The sequence below is a fragment of the Mustela lutreola genome, chromosome 6, assembly GCF_030435805.1.
Source record: "Mustela lutreola isolate mMusLut2 chromosome 6, mMusLut2.pri, whole genome shotgun sequence".
NCBI classification, from domain to species: Eukaryota; Metazoa; Chordata; class Mammalia; order Carnivora; family Mustelidae; genus Mustela; species Mustela lutreola.
In genome coordinates this window covers 9354483-9382081 of record NC_081295.1, presented here as the reverse complement: position 1 = coordinate 9382081, position 27599 = coordinate 9354483, and the positions used below count along the sequence as shown (strand labels likewise).

The window sequence follows — 27599 nt, the reverse complement described above, 5'->3', positions numbered from 1 at the left end:
GAGCCATCCAGGCACCTCACAACATATGTATTTTTTAAAGTCTCTGATCTATGAATGTTTTCCTAAAGTCTGAAATTTTACCGTGCCTTCTTGCCTGGATCACATGTAATTACACATAATGAAATACGGCACTTAGATAACAGACACTGAGGTTAACAATCCTCCTACAAGCTTTTCTAGCTTCAAGAAAGAAGGTCCCAAGTGAAATTAGAGATGTATTTCAGAAACACGCGTGTTGCGCTTCTTGGACCCCGTTAATAAAGGGCCAGGTTAGCTGTTCTGGATTTAACGGTGGTATTTTACAGAAAGTCTGGCATGTCCGTCATCTGATGTTACACTTATGTAGAAGTCCGATGTGCTGTGAATTATTCTTGACCTGAGCCTTGCATGCAAACAAGCTGTTGCCACGCTTGTCCCTGACCTTGGGGTTGGTGGCTGGGAGAGAGTGGTGGTCTCCCCTCCACCCGCAACCAATTTTGGGTCTCAGGGAACATCTCCACCTGGACCTCTGGTGCCAAACAGGTCCTTCCTGTGCCCCATGCCCTCAAGGGTGGAGTGGCAGTCTGTGCGCTGGCAACAAGGGGTCACGTGCTGGCCTGTGCCTTTGCAGGCATATGGTGCTGCTGAAGGAACAGTATGGGAAGCAAGTGGTCGTGAACCTGCTGGGGAGCAGAGGCGGAGAGGAGGTGCTCAACAGAGCCTTCAAGGTAAACGCTGCTGTGCTGCTTTTCAGGTCCGGTGGGGCGGGTGGCGGTGGGTGAGGGGCAGGACGGCCCCGCACAGAGGCACGCTTCCCTGCAGGACTGGGAAGGGCACTGCTGTCACCGCGCCTGGGGGGCTCTTTCCCACCAGCTCTGTTGCATGAGGTGATTTGGGCTCCTGAGGTACAAAATTTAATTTTTGTGAGCTGACGGAGAATGTGCTCCAACACAGCATCCCCCACCTCCAGGGCTCCCTCTGGGGCTTGCAGGGCTCAGGAGAGCCAGGCTCCCTCCCTGGTTGTCTTGGGGACACACACACACACACACACGCGCACATGCACACACACACGTGGGCTTCGCCCCGCGGTCCTGACCGCTCAGGGAGCCTGAGCTCTCTTCCTTCCTTGGTCTGGCTCTGCCTCCTGGCGCACTCACCGAAACACCTGCAGCGCCCTTGGCCTGGCGCCGTCCCTCAGAGCTCCTGCTCAGTTTAAGGCAGGAACCTTAACGAGGTTTCCTCCCGCTGACGTCAGCCTTCAAATCTCCATCCCTGTCTGGGCTGCCCCAGGGAGCAGCTCCCTGTGCCCAGCTCCCCGTGGGCTCCCTGTGGCCTCTCTGGGCACTTTCAGGGGTTGGGGGTGTGCAGAGGCGGTGGGGGGGCAGACAGGGAAGGAGCCGGGGAGCTGAGGGGACAGCTCCGCCCACCTCACCTGGGCCTCTCCCTGATCTCCCAAGGGTCTCCGCTAGATGCACGGCTCCAGAAGGAGCTATGGGCAATGTCCAAGTTCCTTTCCCAGGGGCCCGTGTCTCCCGCTTAATGGAGAGGAGCCCTCTGGTGGTTCTACAGTCCAGGAAGCCCCTCCCGGGGAGAGTGCAGGCAGACCTTGGCTCTCGGGGAGCAGTGCTTGCTGCCCCCCTGACTACTGACCTCCGGCCGGCCGGAGCTGAGCCCACCAGGTGCCCCTTCCGCTCTGCGCAGAGAGGCCATGTGCGCAGAGCAGACTCCCTGGTGGCCAAGTTCGTCTGGCCAGACCTGCTTTCCCTGTTGGGTTTGTTGCTGTTGGCAGGCAGCTTGCTGAGTCTCTCCCTCCCAACCATCTTGGCAGCAACGCTGACGGCTTATATTAAGGGAAAAGAAGGAAAGAACAGAACCTCTTTTCCCTTTATGTCTTGAGTGCTGGAGAGGGCATGTCCTCAGCCCCCGTCAGCCAGCAGTGGTGCACCCTGTGGACGGGCTCTTTGTCACGAGGGGGCCAGGAGGCGACAGGGGTCCTGTGACCCAGGGGAAGGGCAAGCTGCTGGGCAGGGAGGCGGCGGGTGCCACCTAGAAGAAACCCGCTGAGGTCCCACCGAGCGGCGGCTCCCTCGGCCCTGAGCTCCCTGCCCCAGCAGCCCACCCACGGACCTCAGTCACAGCCCGACAAGGTGCTCCCTCCAAACTGTGTCATCACGAAGGGGCGAAGGGGACCCCACTCAGCTCGGCTGGCTGCTTTTATCTGGCAAGGCTCTCCGACGGCCACCTCCAGGCACTGGCTGGTGTTCTGGCTCCCAGTGGCGGGCACTTTGAGTTGCAGGGACCAGAGGGCCCAACGCTCTTCCAGTTTTTCAAGTTCATGGACTCTCTGGACAAGTCGAACCTGAAGCTATGTGGGAGGATCAGGGTGGGTTGGGCCTGAGGCTGGGTGCCCGGGGAGGCCGCTGGCCCAGTTTCGACCCCAGAGCTCCTGAGAGCGCTCTGGAGTGCCCCAGAGGTTCCTTGTGTTGGGGGGAGGCCTCCGTCAGGATCCCCAAGCTGCCTGGAGCCCCTGCCATGCACCCCCATCCCTGGCCTCGCTTCCCCTCAGGTCTTGCGCCGGCCTGGGCCTGCTGGCCCTGACCCCGCGTCACCCCTTCCTGCCATCTCACGGGGCCGTGTGTCCGGCACCTCCCCTCGTGGGGCCCCAGAGGACCCTGGTGGGAGGATGGGGCACCCAGGAGCACACCCGCCTGAGGCTGACGCTTGCCTGGGTGGCACCGGTTACCTGGCAACGGGGAGCTGGATTATGAGCCCCCACCCTCTGGGCTGCCCCGTCCCTGAGAGGCCCATGGCATTTGGGGGTCTGTGAACACTGTGACTGTGGTCCTTCCCTCCTTGGCGCCCTCCCAGGAGCCCCGCGGGGGCGGGGGTGATGTCAGTTCAGAGCTGCGAGCCGGGGAGCCACGGCCGCCCCGGCTGTCTTCGGCCCGGGCTGGCCCCCTGCCCTGCTGCGGGCAGGATGCTCTTTGCAGTGCTGCGCTCCGAGGCTCTGTCCTTCCGTTTCAGGGTCGGGGCGCGTGAACAGCTCGGTCCCCCACGTGACTTCAACCCGGAGCTTGGGCCCTAGGCGGCGCGGTTGGCCCCCCACACGCCCCCCCCCCCCGCCCCCCCCCGCCGACTCCGGCCACCAGAGGTTTGCCGCGTCCCCGCTCCCTGGCCACCCTCTCCCTCTCCACTTTCAGAAGTTGCTCTGGGCCTCTTGCCACGCCAGCGACACGCCTATGATCAACTTCGACTTCCATCAGTTTGCCAAAGGTGGGAAGCTAGAGAAACTGGAGAACTTGTTGAGGCCGCAGCTGAAGCTGCACTGGGATGACTTTGACGTGTTCGCCAAGGGCGAGAATGTAAGTCCACGGTGAGTCTCCCTCCGCCTGGCTCCTCCCCGCTCCCCTGCTGTGCAGCTGCACTTGTGGTCTCTGGGGCCACAGGGTCAGGCATGGGGGGGATCCCGGCTTCCAGTGCCTTCTTCCCCTTCCTGCCTTCAGACCATGCTCGTGAATTTGGTGACTGGATGGCCAAGTGTAGTTTTCTGGCAAAATAAATGATAAATACAGGGACCAGGTGAAACCGTGGAGCTCTGGGAACCATAGAACTTACTGTCCAAACTGGTGAAAGCCCATGAGAGCGAAGAGGGACAGCTAGCGCCAGCCCCGTGGCCCGAGGAGCCTGGGGTCGGGATTTTCCTGCTCAGCGCTGAGCAGAGAAAGGAACCCGCTTCTCTCAAATCACAATGCAGTCAATTCTTGTTCTTCAGATTCTATGTTTGCAAATTGGCCCATCGCTAACACCGATTTGTCACCCCAAATCAACACTCATGGCCCTTTCAGGGTCATGGACAGACGAGCTCCGAACTGTGAGAAATTTGAGTCCCTGAGTTCACCCTGTTCCCAGCCGAGGGGGAGCAAAGCAACGCCTGCCTTTTGGTTTCGACTCTCCTAGATCGAGTGTCCTTTTTGTGGTCTGTGTGGTGCTCCGGGGTCATAGCTTTGTGCATTTTATTGGTTATTTCACTGTTTAAAATGCCCCCTCCCCCCCCAGTGTAGTGCCACGAGCTGGCCGGTGTTCCCAAGCACGAGGCGGCCGTGCTGTGTCCGACGGGGACGGAGAAGCTTGGCGCAGCTCTCAGCGCAGCTGGCTCGGAGTCCGCGTTAAGCAGCGATCTGTGTTAAAGTGCCTTTGAATAGAATCGCCCATATAACAGGGTTATGTGTCGTGCAGTTGGGGAAAATGTGAGAGAGCAGAGGCTTGTAGGAACCCGACCCTCAGTTTCCCCTGGGAGCAGTAGTTCAGTCTGTGCTAATCTGCTAATGGTTCAGGTCGCTAATTGTTTTTTTCTTTTTTAAGATTTACTTATTTATTTGCGACATAGAGCAGGGAGGGAAGGGCAGAAGGAGAGGATCTCACACGAGATCCCTGCTGAACAGGGAGCCCAGCGCGGGGTTCAGTCTCACGACCCTGAGGTCATGATCTCATGACCTCATCTGAAACCAAGAGTCGGATGTTTCACCGACTGAGCCACCCAGGTGCCCCTCAACTCGCTGATTGGTCGTGGCCCCTGTGTAGACATAACTATGGCGAACAATGAGAATCGGCATGTTTTATAACGACCCGGGTGTGCGTGCCGCTCCAGCCGTGCTGGGGTCCCTCAGGTGTGTACGGAGGATCCTGGCCGGCTACCAGAGTAAGCAAGGGTCGGCCCCAGTTTTCCCAGAGACCTGCAGTCAAACGTAGGCCATCGTGCTGTGGGCTTTGTTCCTTCAACAGCTTGTAACCATTTGCATTTCTTGTCCCCCTAAGTTTTCAGAAAGGCACTCTGCGGATGAACTGTCTTGACTGCCTGGACCGAACCAACACAGTGCAGAGCTTCATAGCACTCGAGGTCTGTCCCTACCGTGCGAGGGCCCTTGGGCCACCTGGGTCACGTCCCATGCCTCCATCGGCAAGATGAGGGGACATCACTGGGCTAGCCTATTAACGGGGGGAACGTGGGGCAGATGCCAGGGCAGCTGCCTTGCCCGTACCGTGCGATGCCTTTGCCTTATTTGTACGCACACTTTGTGGAATGCACTCCGGACATGGTCGCCCAGGGGAGCCTGGTGCCACCTTGAGAAACAGTGGTTCTGTGTAGTGATTGCTGTGAATATCCAGCTGGGCGAGGGCAGTGTGAGGCGGGCTCAGATGTGGCAGAATTTGATGCCCAGGAGGGAGACCTGAGTCTGCCTACCGGCCCAGTGCCTGGCTGACCTCTCCTGGCTCACGGCTGGGGGGAGGGGTGGGGTCACCGCCGGCTCCCAGGCTGTCCCTGATTGCTCTCATTCATCCCTCTGGTGGTCGGGGCTGGGCATGGGGGAGGAGGTCAGGAGGAAGGGGCGCAGAGGAGGTCTGCCGGCACGGTGAAGACCAGGTTGCCTCCGGTTGGGTGAGTGGTGGTTGGAAGCCCCACTCTTTGCTGCCAGGAGGCTCGTTCTCTGGAGGAGCACAGGGTGATCCACGGTCTGCCAAACAAGGGATTCACGGGGATGGTGCCTGGTGACACAGACCTGAAGCAGCTGTGGGTGGTGGGAGCTTCCAGGTGGGAAGATGGTGACATCTGTCCCTGCCTTGTCATCAGGTCCTTCATCTGCAGCTCGAGAGCCTGGGTCTGAACTCAAAGCCCATCGCGGACCGCTTCGTGGAGTCCTTCAAAGCCATGTGGTCTCTGAACGGGCACAGCCTTAGCAAGATGTTCACGGGCAGCCGGGCCCTGGAAGGGAAGGCCAAGGTAGGGGGAGACCGCAGGGAGAGAGGGAGGGCCTGCGTGGATCCCTCTCATGGCCTCTGGTCTGGCCCGTGGCAGGTGGGGAAGCTGAAGGATGGGGCTCGGTCCGTGTCTCGCACTATCCAGTCCAACTTCTTTGATGGGCTGAAGCAGGAGGCCATCGAGCTGCTGCTGGTTGGGGATGTCTGCACCGAGGAGTCCGCAGACAAGGGAAGGATGCTCTTGGACAACACGGCCCTGCTGGGTAAGGGGGCTCCCGCTCCACGTGCATGGTGCCCAGCCACCCAGAGGGAGTGTTGGGGGTGGGGGGAGGTGCCAGCCAGCCCTTCCCTCTCCTCCTCACATAACCCCAAACAGCAGGTAGCAGACACTCCCCTGAGCGGGGCGTCCGTGCTCTGCCCTCTGGCCCATGACTTCAGCTGGACCGCGTGCCCTGAGCGGCCGACAGGTGTGGTTTGCGTTCTTTTATGAGACGACCAGTCGTGTGCAGCCACAAGAGGAGGCTCAGGACAAAACAGTTTATTCTTCAGACGGAAGGACATACAGGAGCGCCTGGGTGGCTCAGTCAGTTCAGTGTCTGTATCTTGACCTCGGGTCAGGTCATGATCTCAGGGTCATGAGATCGAACCCCACATCTGGCATCAGGCTCCACGCTCAGCTTATGGAGCTTAAGATTCTCTCTCTCCCTCCAGCCCTCCCACTCTCACTCGTGCTGTCTCTCTCTCAAGAAAAAAAAAAAAATGTACAGACCAAAGATGAAAGGATGGAAAAAGAAGTTTTATGCAAATGAAAATAAAAAGAAAGCTGGTGTAGCTATGCTCCTAGCCGACAAAAAGAGACTTTAAAACAAAGACTAAAAAGAGACAAAGAAGGGCATTATATAATGATAAAGGGGTCCATTAAGCAAGATGACATAACGTATATAAGTTTATATGCACCCAAAGTACGAGCACTAAGATACTTAAATATTAATGGGGCTAAAGGGAGAAATTTACAGCAATACAATAGTCAGGGACTTTAATATCCCACTTACATCAATGGATATCGTCCAGACAGAAAACGAATAAGGAGACACATTAGCCTTAAGCAACACATTAGACCAGATGGGCTTAACAGACATAAGCAGAACATTCCACCCAAAAGCCAGCAGAATACACATTCTTCTTAAGTAAGTGCACATGGAACATTGTTCCGGAGAGGTCATATGTTAGACCACGAAACAAGTCCTGATAAATTTAAGAAGACGGAAATCCTATTGGGCATTTTCTCTGACTGCAGTGGGATGAAACTAGAAATTATAAGAAAACTGGAAAAACAAAAACGTAGAGATTAAACAATTGCTACCGAACAACGAGTGGGTCATCAGAGAAGCAAGGGAGCAATTTTTTAAAAGTACCTAGAGATGAACAAAAATAGAAATAAAACAGGCCATAATCTTTAGGATGCAGCAAAAGCACTTTGGTGGGGAAAGGGCCTAGCAACCGAGGCCTGCCTCAAGAAACCAGAGAGAGGGGCGCCTGGGTGGCTCAGTGGGTTAAGCCGCTGCCTTCGGCTCAGGTCATGATCTCAGGGTCCTGGGATCGAGGCCCGCATCGGGCTCTCTGCTCAGCAGGGAGCCTGCTTCCTCCTCTCTCTCTGCCTGCCTCTCTGCCTGCTTGTGATCTCTCTCTGTCAAATAAATAAATAAAATCTTTAAAAAAAAAAAAAAAAAAAAAAAAAAAAAAAAAAAAAGAAACCAGAGAGAGCTCAGTCTGACTGTACAACTGAAGGAACTAGAAAAAGAAGAGCAAATGAAGCCCAAAGTCAGGTGAAGGAAAGAAGTAATAGAGATCAGAGTGGAAAATAAATAAAGATTTAAAAACAGCAGAAAAGATCTACAAGTTGGTTCTTTGAAAAAAATAAAACAATAAAACTTTAGCTAGACTAAACAAGAAAAGGGAGACGTCGCTAATCAGAAATGAAAAAGGAGAAATTACAGCAGACACCACAGAAATACAAAGGCTCATAGGAGACTACTACACGTAATTCAGACAGCCTGTAAGAGATACGTAAATACCATTCTTCCAAGACCGGATCATGAAGAAATAAAAACTCTGGGTAGACCGATTATTAGGAGATTGAATCAGAAACCAAAAACCTCCCAAGCCCAGAACCTGGCTTTCTCAGTTAGTAGAACACAGAACACTTTGATCTCTCTTGGTTGTGAATTTGAGCCCCCTGTTGGGCAAAAAGATTAAAAAAAAATAAAATAGAGTGGTTACAAATCAAAACCAAAACCAATACACGTTAAGTCCCATGTCCCGAAAGCATCACTCGTGAATTCTGCCAAACATTCGAAGATGAAATACTTGTCCTACTCCTCTCTTCCAAAAAATTCAAAAGTAGGGACTACTTCCAAACTCATTCTATGAGACCATCACTACCCTGATCTCAAAACCAGACAAGGATGCCACGCATCCACACTAAAAATTGCAGGCCAGTGTCGCTGATGAACACTGACACAAAAAATCTACAGTGCAATATTAACAAACCAAATTCAACAACACATCCAAAGGATCAGTTACGACAATCAGGAGGGATTTATTCCAGTGATGCAAGAATGGTTCGACATCCACAAATCAATCAACTAATACACCACATTAACGAAATGAAACATAAAAATCCTGCTGATCGGGGGTCTGGGTGGCTCAGTCAATTAAGTGTCTGCCTTTGGCTTGGGTCATGATCTCAGGGTCCTGGGATCGACCCTCCAAGTCAGGCCCCCTGCTCAGTGGGGAGTCTGCTGCTCACTCTTTCTCTGCCCCACCCCCCCCACACACACACATATGCTCTCACGCTCTATCGTTCAAATCTTTTTAAAAATCCTGTTGAAAATAAATAAAAATTTAAAATCTTGTTGATCATCTCAATAGATGTAGAAAATGCACTTGACAAAATTCAACTGATAAAAATTCTCAACCGAGTGGGTAGAGAGAATTTGCCTAAACGTAATGATGGTGGTTGTCTATGACAAGTCCACAGCCAACATTACACTCAGTGGTGAAAAGCTGGAAGCTTCTCATCTGAGATCAGGAGCAAGACAGGGATGCCTAGTCTGGCCACTTTTATTCAGTGTATATTAGAAGTCTAGCCCACAGGAATTAGGCAAGAAAAAGAAAAATTTTCTTTTTCTAATTCCAATTAAAAAGAAAGAATTAGAAATTAGAAAGAATTAGAAAGGATAAAACTGTCATTATTTGCAAATGACATACTATATATAGACAACTCAAAAGACCACGCACAAACTGTTAGAACTGATACATGAGTGAAGTAGCAGGATACAAAATCAAAAGACAGAAATCTGTGGTATTTCTATACATTAATGATCTGTACTCTGGAAACTGTAAGGCACTGATGAACAAAACTGAGAAAGAGGCAAATAAATGGAAAGCCCTCCTGTGTTCCTGGTTTGGAAGAATTAATATTGTTGAAATGTGCATACCACCAAAATAATGTACAGATTCAGTGTAATCCCTATCAAAATTCCAGTGGCATTTTTCACAGAACTAAAACAAATAATGTTAAAATCTGTACAGAATCACAAAGGCCCTGAACAGCCAAGGCAATCTTGAGTAAAAACAACAAAGCTGGAGGTATCCAGCTCCCTGATTTCAAACTAAACTATAAAGTTATATTAAAACCATATAATATTCAGGTAAAAACACAGGACAATGGAACAAAATTGAGAGCCCATATTTAAACTCATACTCGTATGGACAGGAAATTCATGACAAAGCAGCCAAGAATATACAATGAAGGAAAGACTGTCCCTTCAGTAAATGATGTTGGGAAAACTCGACAGTGGTACACAAAAGCCAAATCACAGAAAAATGGATTAAAGACTTGAATGTAAGACTTAAAACCATAAAACCTCTAGAGGAAAATACAAGTGGTGAGCTCCCCAGCCTTGCTCTAAGCCATGTTTTTTGGGATCTGTCTCTAAAGGGAAGGAAACAAAAGCACACATAAACAGATGGAGTTACAGCAAATAGTAAAGCTTCTGTGTGGCGGAAGAGATCATCAGAACAAAAAAGCCAGGGGCGCTTGAGTGGCACAGTCGGATTAGCATCTGACTCTTGGTTTTAGCTCAGGTTGAGATCTCAGGGTTGTGAGATCAAGGCCCACGTCAGGCTTCATGCTGCGTGTGGAGTCTGCTTAGGATTCTCTCTCCACCTCCCTAAAAAAAAAAAAAAAAAAAAAGAAAGGCAGCCTACTGAATGGGAGAAGATTTTTGCAAAGCCTAATTGGATAAGGGGTAAATATCAAAATATGTGAAGAACTCCTGCAACTCAACAGCAACAACAAAAAATCAAGCAACCTGATTTAAAAAAAAAAAAAAAATGGGCCGAGGATCTGAATAAACCTGAATATTTACAAAGAAAATATATGGGCAGTGGAGTGGCCCATGAGAAGATGTTAGCATCACTTGTCATAGGGATGCAAATCAGAAGGAAATAAGGTCTCACCTCACCCCAGGCGGAAAGACCACAAGCACCGGAGAAGGCTGTGAAGATAAGGGAGTCGTTGTGCACTGTTTGTGGGGAAGTAAATTGGCACAGTCACTCTGGAAAGCAGTACGGAGATTTTTCAGAAAGTTAAGAATAGAACTACCATATGCTCCAACTCTCCCACTTGTGCGGATTTATCCGAAGAATGGGAAAACATTGATTCAAAAAGATATGCACACCCGTCTGTTTGTAGTGGTGTGCCGTGGTGCAGCTGAGTTCCCATCAGTAGATGGATAAAGAAGGTGTGTGCGTGTGCGTGCATGCACACACATACACACACACACACGCACACGCACTACCTGGCCAGGTAAAGGAATGAAATCCAGCCATTTGTAGCTACCTGGATGGACCTTAAAGGTAGTAGCTAAGTGAAATATGTCAGGTGGGCAAAGACAGTTACCTTGTAATTTCACTCCTGTGGAATCCAAAACAAAACAAAAGCAAACTTACAGATACAAACAGAAACTTACAGATACAAACAGATTTGTTGTTACTGGGGAGGTGAGGGGGTGGGGTGGGCAGCTGGGTAAAGGGGTCAGAAGCATGGTGATCGATGATAACAAGGCTTCTGGGGGTGATCCTTCCGTAGTGCAGACAGATGGAGAGCTGTAATAATACAACTCAGTTTCTACCTGAGACGTATAGTGTTATATACCAGTTTTACCTGTTTAAAAAATCTATCAGACTTGCAGGTCCTAGGCATGGGGAGCGTGCCACAGGGGGGCTTATTGGGGTTTTCTTTATTGGGGTTTTTGCAGGAAAGAGAGGACAGAGTAAACAGTTCAGGCTTGGCCAGTTTGAATAATTCTGCTAGGCTTTGGGTGAGAGGCGTGGACATCCCCCTGGTCCTGGCATGACTGAGGCAGAGGAATATACACAGTAGCAGCTATCACTGTAGCTCCTGGGGGCCTGGGCTTTAGGCCTTGAGTGTGAGCCCGCTCTTACACGTTCTTGTGTATCTCCAAACCGAAAGAAGGGGGAAAGTCGAGAAGATGCTTCAGGAGACCCTGTACTGTTCTCCGTGTCCGTTTCTCGGAGTGCTGGCTCGGACTGAAACCCTTTCTCAGCTCCGGTGGGTTCTGGTTCCCATCACCAGTCATCATTCATCCCTGGGAGTCACCTGTGAGAGTTGCCTCCTTTTGTTAAGCCCCCAGGACCCTGTAGAGCTGAAAAAGGGAGAAGAAATGCTTGTCTCTGAAGATCAGGACGCCTCCTGCTCTCGGGGGCCAAGACTTGTGCTTCTGTCAACAGCTAAAGGTTTCTTCTTGTTACTTGAAATACAGTTGACATATGACATTGTGACTCTCATGGGCACAACATAATGATTTAATATGTGTGAACGTTGTGAAATGATCACAGCAAGTCTAGTTAATATCTATGCACACATAGTTACGAAAAATTTGTTTGTTTGTTTTTTTCTTGTAAGACCATTTCAGAGCGACTCTCTTAGCAACTTTGAAATACACAACACAGGATCATAAAAGTCTGGTGTTGCTGCTGTACGTTCATCCCAGGACTTATAATTGTACCTTTTGACTCCCTTCACCTTTTCCTCCCCTAACCCCGTCACCCCCCAGTCTGTTCTCTGTATCTGTAAGTTCATGGTTTTGGGGGGGGGGGGTTGGTTTTTGTCTTCCACCTGTGAATGAGCTGGGCAGGTGTCTTTGAGGGAATTTTAATGGCACTTTATCCCCTAGACCCTATAAATGCTATAGAGCTCTCAGTGGAGAAGAAGAGGGGAACCCAGCATTTTTCCTTATAAGAATATGTAAGCATTAAGTGATTTTTGAAAAATGAATCTGCCCATGCTCACCATGGTTTCACAGCCACTTTGCTGCTCTCATTCTTCCACGGGGTCTGACTCTCACTTGGCTTCCGGTAGCCACCGTGGTTATTTGTGTCGACCGCAGACAAGGCCAGCTCGGTCAAAGCTGCGGGAGGGTCTGCGTAGCACAGCACATTGTTGAGTAGACGGGTAGGCGTGACTTCTATTCGGGGTAAGTCGCTAGTTTAAAAAATGGACTGTATTTTGGATATCCAGAGCATGGACCTGGTTCAGGGCAATGATTTTTTAAAGGCTTGAGTCCAGTATAAAGCCAACGAAACATCCCCTGAGGGATGGAGGGTGAAAAAAGGCAAAGATAGGGTAGGCTGTAGGCTGTTTCAGGTTTCAGATAAGGATGTTTAAACTGTGGTAGGTCGCAGTGTCCCCTCGCTGATGCCCCCCTGGATCGTGGAGGAAATGCCATGGCAGAGGCTCCCTGTGGGGTCTGGTCGGCTAACGCCTGTGGAGGAAGAACATCTGTCTGGTCCTGTGTTTTCAGGACTTTGTCGCAAAAATGCCCCAGGGAAGTGTACTGGTTATGGTGGCTTTAGCCGCCTTTTTTTTTTTTTTTTTTTTTTTTTAAGATTTTACTTATTCATTTGAGAAAGAGAGAGAGCACAAGCAGGGGGAGGCACAAAGGGAGAAGCAGGCTCCCCACTGAGCAAAGAGCCTGATAATGGGGCCCGATCCCAGGACCCTGGGATAATGACCCGAGCCGAAGGCAGATGCTTAACCAACTGAGCCACCCAGGGGCTTCTGGCTTTAGCCCCTTCCCAGCTTCTCGCGGAACACCCCTGACCCCGTCTGTAGGATCGCAGCCCCCTCTCCGACAGGGAGCCCCCTCCGTGGTTTTGCACGTGGCAGTGCAGCGCGGACACGCGGGCCCTCTCCTGCCTCCTCGCAGTGACGCCCAGGATCCTGAGAGCCATGGCGGAGCGCCAGTCAGAATTCACGACTTTCAAGCGGATCCGCATTGCCACGGGGACCTGGAACGTGAACGGAGGCAAGCAGTTCCGGAGCAACCTCCTGGGCACGGCCGAGCTGGCCGACTGGCTGCTCGACTCCCCCAGGCTCGCCGGCCTCACGGGCTCCCAGGGTGAGCACAGCGGCCTTGACCGGCCCATGCAGCGTCCGGGGGGCCCTCGGCTTGACCTTTCCCCGCAGCCCATGACTCCCGCGATTTGGTAGTGGGTGTTCTCACCCAGAGCATTCAGGAAGGTCCCGGGGCTTCCAGAACACATCTGGAAAATCGTGGGACACCTTGTCTCTTCCGAACGTGTGGCAGGGTGGTCGGGGTGGGGAGTCTCCTGGAAGGTAACACGGAATGGCCTCAGAACAAGGGTTTGAAGCAGGAATGCTCTTCTGCAGGTAGCATGGCTCTGGGGCCGCTGTTTCCAGCTCCCTTAGATCCTGCAAGAGAGCCCTGATCCGCCTCTCGGCCATATCCATTCTCAGCAGCGGCCCCGAGCCTTGCCCAGAGCCCATCCCTCACTGTCCCGGACGGTCTGTACCCCCACCTCTGCTGCCTTGTGGCACATGGTGGCTCGAGTCCATGGCCCAGGGTTCCTGGGGTTCCTGTGGTGGCAGTGACTATTCATGGTGTCCCCGGGGCAAGCCCTACATGTGCAGAGAACGTGAGAGCAGCCCCCGTTGAAGGAGCTTCCCTCCCCTTTCTCGGGTCTCCCTTTCTGCAGTGCTGGGAGCCACGGCCTGGCTTGAGGGCTCAGGGGCCGAGTAGCAGAGCGTGGGGAGGCACTGGGAGATGTGGCCAGTGGCTGGGGGGACGGGTCCTATTAATTCCTCCGCTTCCCTGTTAAAGGGGACATGGAGAAGAGGGGTGCGCAATGCCTCGGCTTGCTGTGCTCCCCATAAAACACATGTCCACAGCAGACCTCCGTGGTCCCCAGCTGGACAGGGTTTCCCCTCCTCCAGCCACCAGGAATGGCAGTCCCCCGGGGCCAGGACCCCATCAGTCCGTCATGAACCAGGCAAGGCCCGGCCCCGCACTGTGCAGAGTATAGAGGGACACGGGCAAGCGTGGAACATGCCTTTGGGTCTGATGCCCGTGTTGGTGGCCAGGAAGGAAGAAGGACCCACAGGGCAGTGCCCTTACTACCCGCAGGGTGGGGTGGGGACTTCACACATGTCCTCTGATGGATGCTTCATGACGTCCTTGGGAGATGGCAGCTCCTGTCCCTTCTGAAGACAAAGGAACAGGTTTAGAGAGGTCACTGATGCCCCAGGATGGACACCGGGAAAGGCTGTGGGCGCCGGGAAGGTGAGGATCAGCACGGAGCCTCTCGGAGCCACCTGGACAAGTGCACCCACGCAGCGGCACACCCGGGCTCAAATGGGTCACACGGGGCACCCCACGAGTCCACAAACGCAGGTCTTGTGCTGATTTCCCTCAACTCCTGCCTTTCCCCCAGATGAGGACAGCCCGGCTGACATATTTGCCGTGGGGTTTGAAGAGATGGTGGAACTGAGCGCGGGGAATATCGTCAATGCCAGGTGAGCGTCCGGGCACGGGGGTGCAGGGTCACACCCGCAAACTCACCCGAGGTTCCCCAAGCCAGGTGCCAGGCCGGGAGTGGGACACTGGGTCTGTCCTGCTTCCGCCTCTCCTGCCCTGTGGCCCTCGGTGTGTGGATTCTCCTGATGGCACTCCTGCCCCGCCCATACACTGGCAGATGTGCAGCTCCCGTTCCTCTTTCTTCACAAATTAAGGAAATCGAAGGAAGGGCGGGCTCGGCTGCGTGCGGAGGCTGAGTCACACTGTGAGCTGGCGTGCGCACACCTGGAGGGCGTGGCTGACGGCCGGGCTGGGGGGCGGGTGTTGACTCACCTTTCCCGGGGAAGGTGAGAAGCAGAAGTGTGGGGAAAAGGTGCATCTCTTCTCAACACCAGATACAAAGGAAAGGAAACCGCTGCATTGACATTTTGTATAGGGTCAACTGGACTTTTTCTTTCTTGTTTAATCTCAAGGAACTTTCTGAACCAATAACACCTGATCTCAGCAGCTCCTAGGAGCGAGGTGCTGTGATGGGTTTTAGTGGCAGGGGTGGGGTGCGGTATGAGCGATGATGTGTACGACACAGCCAGAAATACACGGACAGCCCGCTGCGGAGATGAAAGCATGGCACTCACACGGGAGAGGGGACAGTGTGACAGCAGCCCTATGAGAAGAATAGGAGTTGAAGGAGTGTGTCAGTGGGAGAGCCCATCTCCAGCAGAACGTGAAGCGTCATTTCTTTCTCGTCTCCAGTACCACCAACAGGAAGATGTGGGGTGAGCAGCTCCAGAAAGCCATCTCACGCTCTCATAGGTACATTCTCTTGACTTCGGCACAGCTGGTGGGCGTCTGTCTGTATATCTTTGTACGTCCATACCATGTCCCATTCATCAGGTAAGAACATTCGGTTTACGAACATCTGGGGGACGCGGGGTTGTTCGTCTCGGTGTTTTGTTCAGACTTCCTCTCCCTCCTCCCCTCCTGCAACAGGAATCAGGACTCGCCATTATTCTAGATAAATGTAGCAGCCCCCCGAGGAAAAAGCAGGCTGAATAGAATATTGTCTGGAGATTAAAATGCCACAGCGGGAAGGAACCTTGCGGGCCAGGAAGCTGAACTCCTTCAGAAGGAGTGATTGTTCTCCTCCCAGGCTCAGTCTTGTGCAAGGAAAGGGATTCCTTGTTGAAGTTTTAGGCAGGAAACCTGTGACCAAGAGCTGAGTAACCCGGCGGGAAATGCCAATGCTTTTGTTTCTTTTTAAAAGCGTTCTGAATAAGACGTGTGCGCAGAACGCCTCTACCGCTGTCACCCCACCGTAGCGCTGCTCTAGTGGCTGCTGTGTGTGTGTGTCAGAAAGGGAGCCCTCAGCACATGGGTGCCCTCTTAGGAAAGAGTGTGCGCGTGTGTATGCGTGTGTGTGCGTGTGTGTGTACATGTGTCTGTGTGCATTGCGTGTTTTAAGGTTTGGGAAGAATTCACCTTTTCCCTCAATGACTCATGACCTCCCACTGCTACCTTCTCACTCATGTCCCTAGAATCTCCGCCCATGCCCAGCTAAACTCACTGCCTATGCCAGGCTAGACCTTGCCCCCTCCTGGTTAAACACCTCTGAACATTTAGAGGACCAGAGGCATGCCAGGGCCCGTGCTGGGAGAGCGGGACTATGCTCCCTGTTCACAGTCCTCACCTATGACTTTGGGAAATTCCTTAAGTCCGTGTCTCCCCGACTGTTTGTTCTGGCAGTTGGGTGGTGTCCAGAGTGCATGAGTGGAAGTCGGCAAAGGTCAGGGTCAGGGTAAAGGTTAGAGTTGAACCGTGAGTGAGGAAGCTATACTCAGGAGCTCCAGATTTCCCTGCAGCCGCCCTGGGACCCCAGCCTCTCCTCCAGTCTTAGCTGGCTTAGCTCGTAGGCTTCTGGGCCGGTTACCCCCCCGCCTCATCTGCCCACTGATAGTCCCAGGGAGCAGGTGTCAGCCTCCGAGTGCCTCAGGCTCCGTCCTGTAGACCCGTGCACTCACACATGTGCGTTGTCACCTGGCATCATGTGTGAGCAGGTGTCTGCGAGGAGGCTGCCTAGGCACCAGGTAGCCCAGCACCAGTCACTAGATGTTTCCTGTTTCTTAATGCAGCCGTGATGGGTGGGCAGGGGACAGGGCTGTCCACACGGCCTCCGGGGGACGGGGACTTGGGAGAACTTGGGAGCGCAAAGCAGGGCTAGGGTGGGAAGCTTCCCAGGTGCCTTTGTGAGCGCGGGGCTCTTGAGAGCTGGGGTAGTGGAGAGGGTCCTCTGGGCTGCCACAGGGAGAGGAGAGAGGTCCGGAGTCACTGGGTGGCCTGGCTGCCCAGAAGGCCGTCCCAACAGCGCAGCCCCCCGCTGCCACAAGCTGGTTCACACTCTTCCTTTTTAGCCGCTAAGGAGCCGCTGCGTGTGCACCTTGTGTGTTGCAGGGACGTGGCCATCGACACGGTGAAGACGGGCATGGGGGGAAAGGCCGGGAACAAAGGGGCCGTGGGCATCCGCTTCCAGTTCCACAGCACCAGCTTCTGCTTCGTGTGCAGCCACCTGACGGCCGGGCAGTCCCAGGTGAAGGAGAGGAACGAAGACTACAGGGAGATCACCCAGAAGCTGAGTTTCCCAATGGTGAGAGCACACGGTGGCCTGGGATGTGCCCCGGGCACGCGTGCTAGCTGCCTGCTTGCGGCCGCCACACACGTGGTTTCCGGAGCTGCTGATAGAGGCCGGCATGGGGTGGGGGACAGGAAGCCACTCTAGGAGGGTCCCTGCTACCCCCGCCAGGGGGCTCAGCTCCCGGGGAGGGGACGTGACCTAGGATGGGGCAGTAGAGCGAAGCCCCGGGGATGTCCCTGGAGTATTCTGTGCCCTGTCTCTATTATATGTTTCCCGAATGTCCTTATGCACCCCACATTTCTCTTGGCATTTTTGTGCGTTTTCTGGTTTTCTTGTTCACTGTCCCTGCTTTGTCCAAGTTAGTGAAGAACATCTGAATCCAAACAGTAGGAGACTTGTCTTTCTTAAGAGTCATGGTCTTCAGACCTACCTACTCTTGCAGCTCAGATAAGAATGCCCATTTTTTTGAAATCTGTGTGTTCATGACCAAGGGGTCTGCATCCTCCCTCCTGGGCGCCGGGTTGCAGACAGCCTGCGCCACGCTGCCCTCTAGCCCTGGCAGGCGTTTCTATCCCAGAGCCAGAGCATCTCTCCAGACTCCGATTGTTCCCCTGCCTGCGACGCTTGCCTGCACACCTTCAGCCTGGTGCAGTCCCCAGTCTCCCTGCAGTGAGCGGAGGCCAGCTCTTTCCATCACGTGTTCTGCCAGTGTCTGTGACTCCGCTGGCTGGGTGGTGGAGCTCCTCCCTGTGAGGCCAGATAGACCCGTAAACCTGACATCCTGTGTACTGGGCTACACGAGTACTCGAGGTAGAACGCCTTCATTTTCACTAATAAGTGCTGTAATCTCTGCCGTGGTTGTTATTTCTTGGATTAAAGAAGAAACACGTAGAGTTGGGAAATTTACGACATGAAGTCTTCCAGACCACAGAGGACATGATGCATGTTTTCTTTGTGTGTTCCTTTAGTTAAAAAAAAAAAAAAAAAAAAAAAAAAGTCCAGCCTTTCTCACTTAAAGTGCTATTTGAAATAGGAAACTTTGGACACATGCAAAATATTCAAAGGGCTTAAAATAGAGCTTTTTTTTTTTCCAGTAGAAATATTGAGGATACCTGTATAAGTTAATACTTTACACCTGAGCTGCCCAGCAGACTAGCCTCAAGCAGGGATTTAAATAAAATGAAAAGTTCTTTGGTTACGTGGGCCATGTTTCCTGATGGCCACTCGGTGGCTGCTGGTGGCCGCTTGAGGCTGGTGGCTCCTGTTTTGGACAGCGTGGACGGAGAACATTTCCATCACTGTGGAATGTTCTGTCGGGCAAGCAGTGCTCTACGCACTTATTGATTTGGTTGTGGTCATGTTAATCTTCTGTCCCGATTAGACTGGAGATGCCACATGAGGATAGTAGAAACAGATTTTGGAGTTAGGCAGATCTGAGTCCAAAGTTGCCTTTATTATACATTGGTGTAACTGCAGCAGGTTCTTTTGAACTTTTTATTTTTATCTAAAGGAGAACCAACAGTGCGTGCCTCACAGGGTTGCTGTGAGGGCAGTGTGCCCCCAGAACAGAGCCCAGCACAGGTGCATGGGCGATAGGGGTGGTGTGTTGTGGCTGCTGTTGTTGGCGCTGTGATTCATGGCAGGGAGGGAAGGGCGAGGGTCCCACGCTCTCCAGGGTTGTGCTGGGGACCACAGGCTCAGGGTGAGCCAGACAGGGCAGGGGGAGGGAAGAAAGGGATAGAGTGTCACAGGCGGAAAATGGATAAAATCCGTGACATTTTACAAAGTTGCACATTCTGGACCTTTTGATGTCTGTAAGCCTCATAACACTGAATGTTTGGACAACTCGTCTTTGGATGTAGATGTAAGGAAAGCAGGAACACAGCCTGGTCTCAGAGCTGGGACCGGCGCAGTGAAGACGGGCAGTCGTGGTTCCCCATTAGATAGGAACTTTCCCTAAACCACTCAGAAACACCGTCATTTAAAATGAAGATAGCTAGAAAAGCTCCCCAGCAGGTGTACAGGATTAAGGAAAGATGAGGTACTCTCTGTGAAGTCTTTCGTTAAGTAGCTTTTTAGGGAGAAAGACATCTTTGTCATCTGCCTGGTGAGCTTTCCTCCCCCTCTCCCACTCCTTTGCAAGGTGGGCCGGAGTGACTGTGATTTTCTTGAAACAGGGAAGAAACATTTTTTCTCACGATTATGTGTTTTGGTGCGGCGATTTCAACTACCGCATCGACCTCACTTATGAGGAAGTCTTCTATTTTGTCAAACGCCAAGACTGGAAGAAACTTCTGGAATTTGATCAGCTGCAGCTACAGAAATCAAGTGGGAAAGTAAGTTGGACTCTTGAGCCTATAGCTGTGCTCCATTGGAGTCAGAGCTCCTGGGGGTGAGGGGTACATGTCTGCAATGACCACAGTGTGGTGAGGCTGCTGAACACCGGTGCGGGCAAGCCCACCCCACCCCATGTCCAGGCCAGCCTCACAGGGCTGGCTGTCCTTACATATACTTGGCCATCAAGTGACATTCCAGTACTCTGTTTTCATGAGATCTCTGTTTCTCATTGGCAAGCACACTAACATGTTAGAACAATACTTGATATACTTTATACACCAATTTGGGCGGATAATCCTCAGAGCCATCCTATAAATTCAGTATTGTACCCATTTTATAGACAAGAAGACTGAGGCCCAGGTCCCATGAGCCCAAGGTCACACAGTACACAGAGTCACAATGCCGCCCACAGCTGTCAAGCTACAGAGCTCACGTTTAATCCCCTATATGATCCATGTGTGGTTTCTTTTTTAAAGATTTATTGATTTCTTGTAGAGAGATGGAACATGAGTGGGGGGAGGGGCAGAGGGAAAGAATCTCAAGCAGACTTCCCACCGAGCATGGAGCCCGAGAGGGATTGATCTCATGACCCTGAGATTATGACCTGAGCAGAAATCAAGAGTCAGATGCTCAATCGAGTGAGCCACCAGGTGCCCCCCCCCCCACCATGTGCTTTTTTTTTAGTGACGTGATAGGAAAGATTCAAGTATGGATCTGCTCTTAGTTCCTCCAGGTCACCCTGGCCAACCTCCAGGTGATCCAGAACATCTTCTCCAGCTAATACTGTTGCTCGTTTGGTTGCCTGTTAGCTTCGTAGCCGGCGGGGGAGTTGACGGGAGCACAGCTGCGCTCCGTTTACCTTTTGAAAATCAAGCAGCTGGTCCCGTGTCCGGAGGCGTTGAGGTCTCCCCTACAGCAAGAGTCAGACATTCTTTGCGGTTTCCTGTTCACTCCCGGCTCAGCCTGCCACGGACGTGGATTGCTGAGGGGTGGCCCGACGGAAAAGGAACCACACCTTCCCTGTCTAGAGCAGGTTTTTCTTTCTCCCCTCTACTGGTGCTGTCCACACCGTCCCGCAGGTGCCCGGAGAGAAGTAGTGAGGTCTTTCCAGGGTCGTCTCACAGTGCTGGGGCTAGATCTAGAGCCAAACAGAAACAGAATTCAGTTTCAGGTCTGGGCTTCCGTTGACGCAACTCACTGAGTTAGCGAATGTCAACGAAGGCCTTGTCGGGTCGGGTCGGGCCGGGCATTGCGCTGACGCTGAGCAGATGGACAGCTGGGATCCTCGCCTCGCGCCTTCCCCTGTCTCCCAGGCACTGACGTGGACGGTGGTACCTCGGGTACCCGAGCTGGGTGGGAGATCCCGGGGTGGTGTGTAAGTCAGCGGAATGAGCAGCCACCCCTCTCCTGCTAATGAAATAGCACGCCCGTGTTCAGTTGTAAACATACTTACAACTACAAGGCAGATTCTGTCTTTTTTAGGACTAGAGCACTCCGGAACGTGCTTTATTATTTTGGGTTTTTGCGTGTGACGTACAGAATCTAGAAGAGCTAAGGTGGTCTTGGTCTTTTCACCCGATAGATTTTTAAAGACTTTCATGAAGGCACCATTAATTTTGGACCCACCTACAAGTATGATGTTGGCTCGGCCGCCTACGACACGAGTGACAAGTGCCGCACCCCTGCCTGGACAGACAGGGTCCTGTGGTGGAGGAAGAGGCACTCTTTTGACAGGACAGGTGCGTGAGATGTGCGAGCGTTCGGAGGTGGTTGAGGCTGCGCGCTCGATAGTGCAGAGGGGAAGTCGGTCCCATTCATTCAGCGCGGCGCGCTTTGCTGTATAAATGACAACTGTCTGGAGCCAGAACTATAGGAAACTCATTCCAGATGGGAGCCCCTAAGCTTTGGGAGTTGTGTTTTGGGGAACCCCCTGGCTTTCCCCGTCCTGCACCATGGCTGTCCCCTTCCCCCTGCCTGACACACACACCCCGCGCCGTCTGCCTTCTGTTCTGGGCGGACAGCAAGGAGAGAGGCCTCGGCTCTTCCCCTCCAGCGACTGTCCCTCTTACACACATGCACGTCATCCCTCACATTTAATTCAACCAAACGCTGACCTGCTTCAGGCCCCAGCTCTGCGTTGAACGTGAGCCGGACGCAGGAAAGGAGCGTTTTCTCTCAGTCCATTGTCGAGGACGTCTTGAATTGCTAGCGACGCCACACCAGGAAGGGTGGTGGATTAGGGCACCGGGAGGTGAAACAGCTCTGCTTTTCTGGCAAGATGGGTGCAGGGATTTCAAAGCCAGGGAATCCCGTCATTCAGATCAGTCTCTGGACGTCTGTGGACATCGTCCAGGCATCAAAAAGCAGGCATACTGTGATGTCCTTGGCCTTGGCTTTGCCTACACACAGGGCTGCAGACTTCCTGTGCTCCTGTAGCCCCTGGGAGGGAACCCCACAGCTACGTCTGCACACCCGCTCGGGTTGTCCCCTGGGAAGGGCGTAGCAGCGCTGGATCATCTACAGACATTCTCTCCCCCAGACCCCCTCTCCCCGACCCTGACCTCCTTCCCTCCCCACCCCCGCCCAAGCCAGCTCAGGTTAGAGCAAACGGGTCTGAGACAGGCATGTCCGTGCGGTAGACCCCTGGCGCGAGCTTCCTGTCGGCATTCTCGTATGTTGATACCGTTTTGTGTTGTGTGTGGGTCTCTTGATTGGAACCTCTGCGAGCAGCTGGAGAACTCAACCTTCTAGACAACGACGTAGAGGCTGACAGCACCGTCAGACATTCCTGGTCTCCAGGTGCCCTCAAGTATTACGGCCGAGCCGAGCTCCAAGCATCTGATCACAGGTACAGTCCTCGCTGCCGCCGGCATGTTGTCCTGGGCTGTGGAAAGCGGCGTCTGCTGCTCCCTGCAGTGAACGGACACGCTGTCCCCTGCGGAATGCGTGTGTGCACGCGTGTGAAAGATATCAAAGAACGAAGAAGAGGGTGACCACTAGCTGTGTCCCCTCCACCAAGATTTAATCCGTGTTAGCATGGCAATTGCTCACATCATAAATGACTTCAGGGATAAAAATTGCAAAGGTGCAGCCTATTTTGTCATTGAAATTCCCATAAATGATGTCACTGCACAACTTGCTTTTTTTTTTTCTTTTGTCACTTAATGGCACAGTAGAGACACAGTCACGTTGATATTACAGACCTGGCTCATTCCCTCGTAATTGCTGTCCAGTATTCTACTGAATATGTTCATGGAATGTTCTCATTCACCTGCTGGTAATTTTTTTTTTTTCTGATTTTTTTTCTAATTTTTAAATTTTTTTTAAATTTTTTTTCTCTAATATTTTATCATTGCAAATGTCAAAGGGTTTTTAAGTGTTGGATCTGAGTTCTTTGATGCTTTGAGCTGTCGGTGTGTGCTGGGACCAGCCACGGAGGGCGATTAGTCTCGTGGAGTATCTTGAAAGAGACCGAGGATGGCTGCGGGGTGGAAATAGGAAGGATTTGCTCTTCCCGTGGCTGCTACCAAAACTAGCCTGTCGTTTTCACCTTCTACAAGGAAAGAAATTAGGAGAGATTTGGTAGTGAAGAGCTGGTCAGCCAGGAGGTGCAAATCTTTAGATACTCTAAATTCTTAAGAAACCTGTTGTTGCAAATACATACCTAGAAACAAACCTTGGGGAATCTCCGGTTATGGGACTTTCTACAGAGAACTATAGGTTTGCTAGTTCAGTGAGTGTCTTTAGAAGCAACGCCTTTAACCACTATTCCCTGAAAGACCTTGAATACTGGGCCCTATTGCTGGCCCAGTATTCCCAGGAAGTTGTCTAGTGAGGACAGACAGACAGTAAACAAACGTGAAAGGAAAAATGGTAATGATGAGACTCAGAAAAAGGGTTGGCGTTCAAGGAAGGCCTTTCAGATAGGATGACCATAGAGGCCAGACCTGAAAGAAGAGAGAGTGTGAGCCATAGCGGTGTCAGGGAGAGAGCATTTCAGGGTGAGGAGCGAGGCTGTGAACCTTCAGGGATCCAGAGAATCGAGGGGGAATGGAAAGAGTAGAGGAAGTCCTAGAAGCTGGGGAGCAGCGCAGGCCGTGTGGAAGCCTATGGACCCAAAAACGTGGGGTTCGGGTTTTCCTCGGACTGAGAAGTGGCCTCATCTGACAAGGTGTTGACAGAGTCAGCCAAAGAGAGTGCAGTGGGTCCAAGGAAGAAGCTGGCACAGTAGGCAAGGGAAGAAACAGTGACAGCCTTGGACCAGGTGGTCACGGGTCGCCATGGTGAGATGTGGATGGGTTCTGGATAGACTTTGAAAGTGGAGCCCACAGAATTGCGTAAGGGTTGGATAGTGTGTCGCATGCATGTGTGTGTGTGGGGGGGGGGGCGGGGGGACTTGAGGAGGCTCCCAGAGCTGGGTCTGAGCAGCCAGAAGGACGGAGCTGCCTTCGCTCAGCTGGGATGCCAGGAGCTGGTTTGAAGAGCGTCTTCAACATTTGCAGATCTTTCTGATGACAAAAGCAGAGCCCTCAGTTACTGGCCGTTAAGGGAGAAATACGGGCGCAAACAAACCCTCCGTAGTTCCTCTGAGACAATGTCTATAATGGTCTGTTAGGTGTCTTCTGCATTTTCCACGCATGTTAGAAGCTTTTACACCAAAATGTTAGCCTGTGTGTGATGTGTGCCCAGTGCCGACACCTTTTTACACACACACACACACATGCATAGAGAACATTAGGATTATATCTTGCAGACTTACCATGTTGCCTTACTGCATTTATTTTATTTTTTTTAAGATTTTTTTTTTTTTTTTATTTGACAGAGATCACAAGTAGGCAGAGAGGCAGGCAGAGAGAGAGGAGGAAGGGAAGCAGGCTCCCTGATGCAGGACTCAATCCCAGGACCCTGGAATCATGACCTAAGCTGAAGGCAGAGGCTTAACCCACTGAGCCACCGGGGCGCCCCTGCATGTATATTTTTAAGTTAAACGTTTTATGTTGAGATAATTCTAGACTGGCGTGCGGTTGTAAGGAATAATATGGGGAGCGTGCATGCGCTTTCCCCAGGCCCCACGGTGAGGAGGTCCTGTCACTCTGTAGCAACAAAGTCACTGTCAAGATACGGAACATCTCCTTCAGCACAGGGTGCCTCCTGGCGCCTTTCCACAGCCGTCTGCTCCCTAACCCCTGTCCGCCACTGCTCTTTTCCTCTCTTTCCCTAATTTCATCATTCTAAGCATCAATGGGATCAAAATGAGGGGGACTGGCTTTTCCCGGCCAGCCTCATCTTCTGCAGATTCGCCCAGTCGGCCCACTTCTCCGTAGCCCATTTGCATTCCTGCTGGGGGCGTGGCCTGCAGGCACCTGCACCTGCTTCCTCAGTCACGGCGCTTCCCATCTGCACGCGCGGCCCGTGGGAAAAGGTTTTCTGCCTCTCACTTAGTGCCTATCCCGGCATCAGATTTTCCCCATCTTTTTTCTTCTAGATGCCCCCCCAAAAAACCCCGAAACCAAAAATCTAACAATTGCAACATAAATGTGTGAGAGACACACTGATTATCATTCACATCTCCTCATTTTTGCCATGTCCCTGGTTTTCAGGGTCACCATCATATGATTTACTATTGTCTCTTATGTTTTGTTTCCTCTTAACACTGTATTGTAAATGTCTTCAAGAAGATTACATAATCGGGGCACCCGGGTGGCTCAGATGGTTGGGTGTTTGCCTTTGTCTGTGGTCATGATCCCAGGGGCTCTGGGATCAAGTCCCGGGTCGGGCTCCTTGCTCAGTGAGGATCCTGTTTCTCCCTCTGACTGCTTCTCACTCTGCTTGTGCACTCTCTCTCTCTCTCTCTCTCAATCTGACAAATAAAAATCTTTAAAAAAAAATTATGTAATCTTCATAATAGAGGATTTCCTAAATTTTTGCAAAGGGAGTAAATCCACCCCTGTATCACAATGGCAATAAACAATGACTGCATTATTTCTTGCTGATCTATTTTCCTGGGTATGTCAACTTGGCTTCTCTGACATTATTCTTATTAATTGTATAAAATATTATCAGATGGCTGCACCATCACCGTTTCCCTATTATGGCACAGTTCGTGTTTCCCCTTTCCACTTCCATCAACAGTGCTGTAACAATTATCCTTGTGTACAAATCTTTGTATGCCTCTCTGATCACTTTCTTAGAAAAAAGGCCTAGAATTAAAATTAGTAGGTTGAAAGAGATGAACATTATTGAGATTCTTAACAGCAATTGCCAAATAGCCCTCCAAAAACTTGGACCCCTAGCCAAGAGGGAATTCCCACTTCTCTCCATCCTCGGCAGTGCTGAGTAATACCACGTAGAAAAATCTCAGCTAAGAGCCAGTGCTGTTTTCTCCAAGTCATCCTTAAGCAAGAATGTCAAGGCAATGCTAAGGTTGGCCAAAGACAGAGTCGGAAAGCCTAGGACAGGACAGCCAGGCTCCGTGCCGGGCTGGGGCCACACCCACGGGCCATGGATGTTCACTCTCGACAGTGGATCTCTGGGGACTGGGCCCTCCTCGGCCCCGTCACCCATCACCTGTCTTCCCTCCCTATCTAACACAGACCTGTGCTGGCAGTCGTGGAGGTGGAAGTTCAAGAAGTTGATGTGGGTGCTCGGGAGACAGTGTTCCGGGAAGTGTCTTCTTTCCAGGGCCCCCTGGATGCCACCGTCGTAGTCAACCTTCAGTCACCGACCTTAGAGGAGAAAAACGAGTTTCCTGAAGACGTGCGCGCAGAGCTCATGCAGACCCTGGGCAATTACGGGACCATCGTTCTCGTCAGGTACTAGCGCCTGGCTGGGATGGGTCCCGTGTGCCTCTTAGATATATCACCAGCCAGAACCACGAGAGCTGCCGATCGTTCTTGCCATTGACTTGGTACATCTCATTTATTCCAGGATCAACCAGGGGCAGATGCTGGTGACTTTTGCAGACAGTCACTCAGCTCTCAGCGTCCTGGATGTGGATGGTATGAAGGTGAGTCATGCTCGGTCCCCCATGGCACAGGGGCTGCTTAACTCCCCAGAGTTTTCTGGGGCACCACATGAGGGCAGGAGCTAACTAGCACCCTTCCTTCTGGTGTCTGTTCCTGGTCTCCTCGTTGAGGTCTCTAATGTCCAACCCTAGCCATTTGCAGAATCTGGAAGGAAGAGCAAATGTTAGAGGGTAGATCCCCCTGAATCACTGGATCTGTCGCGGCTCATACTTGCACGTGGGAGGACATTTGCTATTCTTCTCATTAGACGGTGTATTTTGGAATCTACAGGGTACAGGTAGTTTCCATTTTGATAATATCCTGGCTTTACGTTCACATGGGATGAAAAGCTGGAGATGATGATTCAACTTTTAGTTAGACCAAATGTGAGCTCTGCTGATCTTGCCTGAGGTCTAAGCCCTCAACTTTTCTTGCAAAACAGGAAGATTGGCCTACTCCTTATGCATGAGTTTGAGCAGGATGCTCTTTGAGAGTAAAGGAGGTGGTTCTAAGGTCTGTACTCCCTTCTCAGATGGCCACTCTGTCCTCGCAGGTGAAAGGCAGAGCCGTGAAGATCAGACCAAAGACCAAGGACTGGCTGAAAGGTTTGCAAGAGGAGATCATCCGAAAACGGGATAGCATGGCCTCCATGTCTCCCACTGCCAATTCCTGTTTGCTGGAGGAAAACTTCGACTTCACAACTCTGGACTACGAGTCAGAGGGTGAGTACCTCTGCAAGGACCTCTTCTTGGTCATTGTGGCAAGGCCAGCAGGCAAGAAGTTCCCACAACCAGCATGAGATTTTCAAGACCCCTTCTCACACCTAAAGGTGACAGAGGGTCCTTGGGGCACACGCACTGTATTCCCAAGCTAAGCTGGGCACTGTGCACATCTGAGGGAGATGCCTGTAGCGGTCAGTAAGCCCTGGAGCCGTCTGAAATGACAGTGAGGACAGTGGCTTTGAGGCTCTCTGGGCTGGGCTCACTCCGT

The 27599-nt window shown here is 52.0% G+C and overlaps 1 protein-coding gene across 6 annotated transcripts in view; it reads left to right on the top strand.

Annotated features, from left to right (window-relative positions):
* The window catches only part of SYNJ2 (synaptojanin 2), a 94015-nt gene that overhangs the window by 56172 nt on the left and 10244 nt on the right, over positions 1-27599 (top strand). For all 6 annotated transcript variants that reach the window (XM_059176662.1, XM_059176661.1, XM_059176665.1 and 3 more), the window contains 15 exons: positions 611-707; positions 3180-3352; positions 4795-4876; positions 5609-5758; positions 5834-5999; positions 13032-13223; positions 14557-14638; positions 15393-15533; positions 17088-17280; positions 19446-19604; positions 21188-21344; positions 22336-22453; positions 26199-26417; positions 26533-26611; positions 27163-27331. In XM_059176662.1, the coding sequence (XP_059032645.1) occupies positions 611-707; positions 3180-3352; positions 4795-4876; positions 5609-5758; positions 5834-5999; positions 13032-13223; positions 14557-14638; positions 15393-15533; positions 17088-17280; positions 19446-19604; positions 21188-21344; positions 22336-22453; positions 26199-26417; positions 26533-26611; positions 27163-27331 (2177 nt within the window). The remainder of the gene's footprint in view (positions 1-610; positions 708-3179; positions 3353-4794; positions 4877-5608; positions 5759-5833; positions 6000-13031; positions 13224-14556; positions 14639-15392; positions 15534-17087; positions 17281-19445; positions 19605-21187; positions 21345-22335; positions 22454-26198; positions 26418-26532; positions 26612-27162; positions 27332-27599) is intronic.